Source organism: Corticium candelabrum, chromosome 19 (genome assembly GCF_963422355.1).
Source record: "Corticium candelabrum chromosome 19, ooCorCand1.1, whole genome shotgun sequence".
Lineage (NCBI taxonomy): Eukaryota > Metazoa > Porifera > Homoscleromorpha > Homosclerophorida > Plakinidae > Corticium > Corticium candelabrum.
The window spans coordinates 5659548-5667047 of NC_085103.1; the positions used below are offsets into that span (position 1 = coordinate 5659548).

Sequence of the window (7500 nt, forward strand, 5' to 3'; positions counted from 1 at the left end):
AAAAATTTAGTTAGTTAGTTGCAACAGTTGCCATGGCAACAATGATGTCACATGACAACAGTTGCCACAGAGATAACTTATATCACGTGATATCAGTTGCCATGGAAACGGTTACATTATGTGATAAAAGTTGCTATAGAGACGGGTCATTCAAATCAATTAATTATTATTTTCTACAATCAATTGGTGTGTATGTGTGTGTGTGTGTGTGCAGGGTTCGAAAATCCGGTCGCCAAGTTGCCATATGGCAACCACTTCTAGATGGCTGGCGACTAAACAAACAGTGTGGTCGCCAATTTGGTGACTATATATAATTGTAGTTTCTAGTCTTTGCAGTGGCAGTGGCTCATGGATGGGAACCACGTTCTCAGCAGATATTTGTGTTACAATGTTGCCTCTTTCTACGTTTACCACTTAGAGGCACCCTGCGACGTTGCCGCCCACTTCGCACCTTTGTGCATATCTAGTCATTGCCATTCTCTCGTCATTTTTACGGACTGATTGGTCCCTGCTATCAGCTCCAGACAAACCCAACTTTTAAAGACCTGCAGGCGTGTATAATTTTTCAAACAATAGTGGTCACTCCTATCCTTCAAATGCTACACCAACAAATCCAAGTCAACAGCGTCGATGAGATGCCATTGCGCAGCAGCTTCTCCCGAATGAAACAAGAAATTCGCAGCCAATCGTAGTTGCCTATTTAGATCCTTTTCTATGCTGTTCAAAGGAAACGAAGAATCTGACCATCTTGAATTGAGACAAATAAAAACTACTAGGCAGATCTTGCAAACGGCGGGCATATGGAAGTGGTAAAACAAACAGCTTTTTCCCAGAAAGCTGCCTGAGTGTCTTTCTATCAAAAGAACTAGACCAGGTACGTCCAGAAGCTCATACGTCTCCTAGTGCTACTAAGAAAGTTTGTTCAGACAAAAGTTTCTGCATGTCCAGTTCTGAAATCTAGGTGTTGAATGTTATCACACGCTATTGAAGCGCTACAATACAAAGTTTATCAGGTGCATTCCAGAGATTAGCACAGCTAGACCACGTGGGGTGTGGGGTTTTTCCTTGAGAGCTACCGGATGTACCGTACACTTATAGCCTGTCCACACTAGCATGGTTATGTAGCCTAACCGAGCCAAACCGAACCGAACTGCGTCAGCTAACCATGTTGGCCTGTGTTCACACTGCCAAAGGCTGAAAGCGCGCTGAGAGTGCGTAGTCAAAGAAAGTGGGCATGTATTCAGCTAACTGTGCCTATCCAGATAGTTCTTGTGATGGATCGTAGGCAAGATGCGATTGTCCTGTTTTAATTGGCATTACAACAGTCCATCGCAGTGAGATGTACAACACCGAGGTCTCAGAGACAATTTTCCACTGGACTACCGAACCGAACCGTGGTGGCACGGTAGCTTGAGGTGAGCCAGCTCAACACGGTTTGGTTTGGTTCGGTTCGGTTCAGCCGGCGTTCACACTGCGAAGTGAAGCCAAACCAAACTGTGGTACACCATGCTGGCACAGTTACAAACGCTAGTGTGAACAGGCTATTACTGTTCTCAGCAAATCAGTAGTGGCACTGAGTCATATAGAGAATTTTTAAAAATGCTCAAAGAATGCTCATGTCTTATTGATGGATTGCCAGGATGTGGATGTGATGACAAACCACATAATCCCATTAATTACATTACAATGCAACACAACCACATTTTTGTTTGGTTGTACTGTAGCTATACAGTTACTTGAAAGTTTCTATAAAATATGAATACTCATACTATTATGAAGGAAGGTAGTTTGTCTTGTGTTGTTACTGCATGTAGCTGTGTGTTGTACGTGTGTTAGTATGCCCCCAATGTGGGAACTGCATTACTGTGTGATGCGATAGAAATAAATATTATATATATATATAATATAATAATATATTATTATTACATAAAAAGAATCCCAAGTACAATACTGTAGATTGATGTGTTCACTTGCTATCTACAGTGTTCATCCAACATTACCGCAAATTCCTAGTTAGGTCTTAATTTAATGTCAAACACGATAATCTGGGAAAGAGTCTCAACAGTGATATTAATGACTTGTTTACTTCTGAAATCTCTGACCTAGAAACTAGTGAAAGTTTGGCGACCAGCCGTTCCTCTAGGTTGCCAAACTGACGACCAGATTCAAACACATTTTTTTGAACCCTGGACTGTGTGTGTGTGTGTGTGTGTGTGTGTGTGTGTGTGTGTGTGTGTGTGTGTGTGTGTGTGTGTGTGTGTGTGTGTGTTACCTCTTTCTTTGTAATCTGTTAGGCCGATGTGATGGTTTCATACATCGCTCTTGTCTTGACTGAAGATCATATCCACTCATGAAGTCAACGACCGAAAACGGAATCTCACATGCAGTCTAGACAACATTGCAGTACATTAAATGTCATGTGATTGTAATGAAATTGTTAATTACTAATATGTCTGTCTGTCTGTCTGTTTGTCTGTCCATCTGTTTGTCTGTCTGTTTGTCTGTCCATTTCTCTGTCTGTCTGTCTGTCTGTCCATCTCTCTGTCTGTCAGTTTGGCTGTCCATCTCTCTGTCTGTCAGTCTGTCTGTCCATCTGTCTGTCTGTCCATCTGTCTCTCTGTCTGTTTGTCTGTCTATCTGTCTGTCTGCCTGTCTGTTTGTCCATCTGTCAGTCTGTCCATCTGTCTGTCTGTCTGTCCATCTGTCTGTCTGTCTATCAACCCACCTCACCTGTCTACCCATCTACCTCCATGCATTCATTCTCCCTCAGAAACCCCATCCTAGTCTCACCTTCGGTTCATTGCTGAGAAACGGTGCAAAACACGACATATCCGCACGACTCATCATCTCATCAGTTGCGCCCTTTCCCTTCACAATGGGCACCACCGACTTCGGCTGCAATTGAGACACAAACCAAACGAGCTCGTCGTATGACGAATGATCAGAATAAGCAACAACCTGCAAACAAAACGTCAGTCGCAAACACACGTCAAGTCACATCAAACAACAAAATGTATCAAAATGGGTTACGTGAATGCCTTTTGGAGGTTGTTTGTTCTGGCTAACATAGAGAGCTGTTGGTAGGATGGCAATAGTTGGGTATGCAGCGTTCCATTTCTCTAAGCTAAGCAAAGCAGATGGTGAACTAGGATGGTGCAGGATAGCATCAATGAGATTTGTGATTTGTATGCAATGTTATTGTCTGATGTTTACTTCATATCCAGCAATATAACTTAGACTGTTGGGTTTGAAGTAACAATCGGATATCCATGTCTGTCCGTTTGTCTGTCTGTCCATCTGTTTGTCCAGCTGTTGATCCATGTGCACACACAGAGTAGATAGACAGACAGACAGACAAATGGACAGAGAGGCAGACAGACAGACAGACAAACAAACAAATGGACAGAGAGGCAGACAGACAGACAGACAAACAAATGGACAGACAGGCAGACAGACAAACAAATGGACAGACAGGCAGACAGATAGACAAGCAGACAGACAAACAAATGAATGGACAAACAGACAGACAGACAGACAGACTGACAGACACGAACACGCTTGCACACACAAACATCTTGACACCCATTGCATCATCCATAACATCACGTCTTACTTCTGAGTCGTCAACGTCCGTGCTTTCACCACTCGCACAAGACTATCGTCTCTACCAGTAGAAAAGACAGCCGCACGTTCAGCGGCTCGTAACCTTTCATAATAATCCTTCTCGACGACAATCTGATGAGACAGTGGCACGATGCAATGGATGTAATAGAATACGAGATTTGTCACGTGACCAACCCATTGGCTTGTCTGCACTGCTATTTGTTCTAATAGCCATTCCTTGCCAAGTGAATAGACACCGATGACGACGTCGTAATCATGGTGATCATGCATTAGTTTAATGATTTCAGAGCAAGCCTCTTGCTGTAGAGAAGCAGACAATAGAGTTGGTGAACTGTATGGTGTGTGTGTGTGTGTGTGTGTTGTGTGTGTGTGTGTGTGTGTGTGTGTGTGTGTGTGTGTGTCAGTGTGTGTGTGTGTGTGTGTGTGTGTGTGTGTGTGTGTGTGTCTGTGTGTGTGTTGCCTTACACGAGTTGGAAAGATGCAGCGAGGATCACAGTAAGTGTTATCAAGATAGAGAACATCAATGCCTTTAAGCGTCTGCAAAGTTTCTTGCTTCATAAATTCCTCATCATATCTAAGGAATTCACGACCAACAATCTTCACCAGATAAAACACACAATGACAGACAAACAGAAAGACATACAAATAGACATACAAACAGACAGACCTACAGACAAACAGGCAGACATACAAACAAACAAGCATACAAACAAATAGACATACAAACAGACAGACAGACAAGCAGACAAACAAATAGACATACAAACAGACAGACAGACAGACATACAAACAGACAAGCAGACAGACAGACAGACAAACAGACAGACATACAAACAGACAAGCAGACAAACGAATAGACAGACAAACAGACAGACAGACATACAAATGACAAACAAACATACACACAGATAAATTAATTTACAATCCAATCAGCCAACACAGACATCAGACAGAACTAGACGACCATCATTCATACCTGAAATCTCCCGTATACAATATCTTCCCAAAGTATCCTTCAAATAGAAACATCAGCGATCCTGGGCAGTGATTAGCATCCATTGCAGTCACAGTGATGAACTGCTGAGCAGAGAAATCGACTGAAATCAATGTGGGAGAGCCGATGTCCAACACAGTCTACAGGACAAACACAAAACACACAGAATATCAACAATGCAGACGGCAAGGTAATATGCTGCAGTTGTGTGTGTGTGTGTGTGTGTGTGTGTGTGTGTGTGTGTGTGTGTGTGTGTGTGTGTGTGTGTGTGTGTGTGTCATGCAGTCGATATCAACACACAATTATTTCAGGTGGCAACTGAAATGTCATCTGCAGCAGCCGCGCTGATATTTCTGAACAATATATCTGATGACTCCACGACGAACTCAACCCCATAGTGTGATCTAACAAAACAAAAGTCATTAATATAAAACTCAAAAACAAAAAACTAAAATTAATATTTATGACGCCACTTATAAGTTACCATAGCAACAACCAAGTCTCATTATTATCAACACAAACCCTCAAAGTACGACACTTTCAGTTTGCAATTTCGTTAGCATGATTCTACGTCACACATGACGTCATCACGCATGACGTCATCATACATAACAATCGACTGTCGACCTAACCTGCGTGCATGTGCGTGAGAAAGAAGATTTTAGCTTGCGGTGCTGCACGAGGTCTCCAAAAGTCAACGGCAATGGGCGTTAACGGAATAACCAATCCATTCATGTTGCCAAATTCCCGCTCTTTCAGCGCATGCGTAGTTACTATCTATGACTTGGATGCCCAGACATTTGCGCGGTTTTGTGGTTTGTACGCATTCATGTCAACGGCGGAGAGAGTGCAGCGGCGACTAGACGTGCTGTCCGGTCATATCCGTTATCAATCTGCTCATTCCCTGAAGGCAGAACGTTGCAGTTCAGGCGAGTCACGTGACGAGAAGCAGAGCGTGCAGAGAGCGTATCCTCAACGACGGTGAGTGTTGTGGTGTGGAGTGTTGTGGTGTGGAGTGTTGTGGCTTGTGATCTGCACTGTGCATCTGATGAGGTGTGTGCATTGTGTTGAATGTGTCTGAGTTAGCATCGGATGAGGTTCAAAGGTCAATATATTGATTAATTAATTTTTTATTATTTATTTTATTTATTAATTTATTATTTTTTATTTATTTATTTTTTATTTTTTATTTATTAATTTATTATTATTTTTTATTAATTAATTTTTATTATCTATTTTATTTATTAATTTATTATTATTTATTTAATAATTTTTGTAACTTATTTTATTTATTAATTTATTTTTTATTTATTAATTTTTTTTCATTTATTTATTTATTATTTTTTACAGACGGACAGCAGGTAGATGGATAGAGGGAAGGTTAGGTTGTAGGGATGCAGAGGTTGTTTACTAATTACTAATTCTGTCCGTATACGTTTGTTCCATGCATATGTCTGTCTGTCAGTTGGTCGAGATTTTTTGACTGACAAACAGACAGACAGACATATGCATGGAACAAACATATGGACAGAATTGTCTTGTGTAATAGATTATTTGCAATATATGTATTGGACATACATGCATACATACATACATACATGATGGTGTATGTTCACCAAATTGGTGACAACCTGTCAATGACCCCATGTCTCCAATGAGAACATACATACAGGCATGCAGACAGACAGACAGACAGACAGACAGACGGATGGACGGACAGACAGACAGACATACAGACAGACAGACGGACAGATAGACAGACGGACAGACAGATGGACGGACAGGCAGACAGACATACAGACAGACAGACGGACAGATAGACAGACGGACAGACAGACAGATGGACGGACAGGCAGATAGACAGACAGATGGATGGACGGACAGACAGACGGACAGACAAATAGAAAATGAATTAGAAATTATGGTAACAACATTTCATGTTTTAGTCAATGCTGGGTTCAGATCTTATGTGCTAAGTATAAGCATTTCATATATCAATACTGGTATCAATAATTTAATTAATTAATTATATCAGACATGCAGTTGCATGTTGTATACAGTAATCCACGCCTATGCATCACATTGTCTCATTTACTGACTGCTTGCAGTCAAGAAGTATTGAAATGGAATGGTTGGGGTTACAAGGATTCCAAGTTTTATTTGAACAAAGATGGTGTCATTGAGTTTACTGGCAAGAGGTTCGATTACACTCATCAGGACAAGCTGTAGTGATCTCATTCTGTCTCTCGTTTAGGTATAAGATTGGAGGCCATTCATTGCCCAAACTACGAGAGTTTGCAGAGAAACGTGTGGGCATGGATGTGCAATACCACACTCCGTCTCAGGTTCTATTGATTGGAATTGCGACGTGCCGTCATGATGGTGTATCGCAATTAATTTGGCATTAATTAATATATTAAGTTGATAATATATTATATATAAAAATATATAATTTTTTGTGTATAAAATTAAGTTGATAATTATAATTTGTAATAAATAATTAATTAAAATAAATATTAATTAATTATATGTAGTTGTACGTTTTTTATAATTATTTTTAATCAATTATAATAATTTATTATTTTTAAATATTAGATTTAATTGAATTTTAAGTTACAATTTTAGCATCAGCACCACAGTACGCGCTGACGGGCAGCGAACGCGAGGCACTTGGCTTAAAATTACCATGTTGATTACCCTTTTGTGGCAATCGTTAGGTGTGATGGATTAGAGGGATAAAAGTCAAACCGCATAAATACTCTCACTACTATATAAACTCATCGGCTCCTAGGCAATTTTCGCACCCAACTTCGAGCATGCGCAGTTTATCATAAACTAGAAAGGCGTTCGTCACCTAGAGTGTGTTCTGTGAGAAAGTCACT

The 7500-nt window shown here is 40.6% G+C and overlaps 2 protein-coding genes across 2 annotated transcripts in view; one reads left to right on the top strand and one right to left on the bottom strand.

The window, feature by feature from the left end:
* LOC134195022 (5' exonuclease Apollo-like) overlaps positions 1–5371 on the bottom strand; it is an 8007-nt gene extending 2636 nt beyond the window's left edge. The window contains exons 1-9 of the mRNA XM_062664019.1: positions 5251–5371; positions 4919–5022; positions 4601–4758; positions 4090–4198; positions 3799–3924; positions 3614–3735; positions 3031–3124; positions 2791–2958; positions 2273–2388 (exon numbers count right to left, since the gene is read on the bottom strand). Coding sequence (XP_062520003.1) covers positions 2273–2388; positions 2791–2958; positions 3031–3124; positions 3614–3735; positions 3799–3924; positions 4090–4198; positions 4601–4758; positions 4919–5022; positions 5251–5353 — 1100 coding nt within the window. The 5' untranslated portion in view covers positions 5354–5371. The remainder of the gene's footprint in view (positions 1–2272; positions 2389–2790; positions 2959–3030; positions 3125–3613; positions 3736–3798; positions 3925–4089; positions 4199–4600; positions 4759–4918; positions 5023–5250) is intronic.
* A 46-nt stretch (positions 5372–5417) lies between these two features.
* The window catches only part of LOC134194707 (alkyldihydroxyacetonephosphate synthase, peroxisomal-like), an 11454-nt gene continuing 9371 nt past the window's right edge, over positions 5418–7500 (top strand). The window contains exons 1-3 of the mRNA XM_062663652.1: positions 5418–5599; positions 6727–6816; positions 6873–6963. Of these exons, the coding sequence (XP_062519636.1) occupies positions 5448–5599; positions 6727–6816; positions 6873–6963 (333 nt within the window). The 5' untranslated portion in view covers positions 5418–5447. The remainder of the gene's footprint in view (positions 5600–6726; positions 6817–6872; positions 6964–7500) is intronic.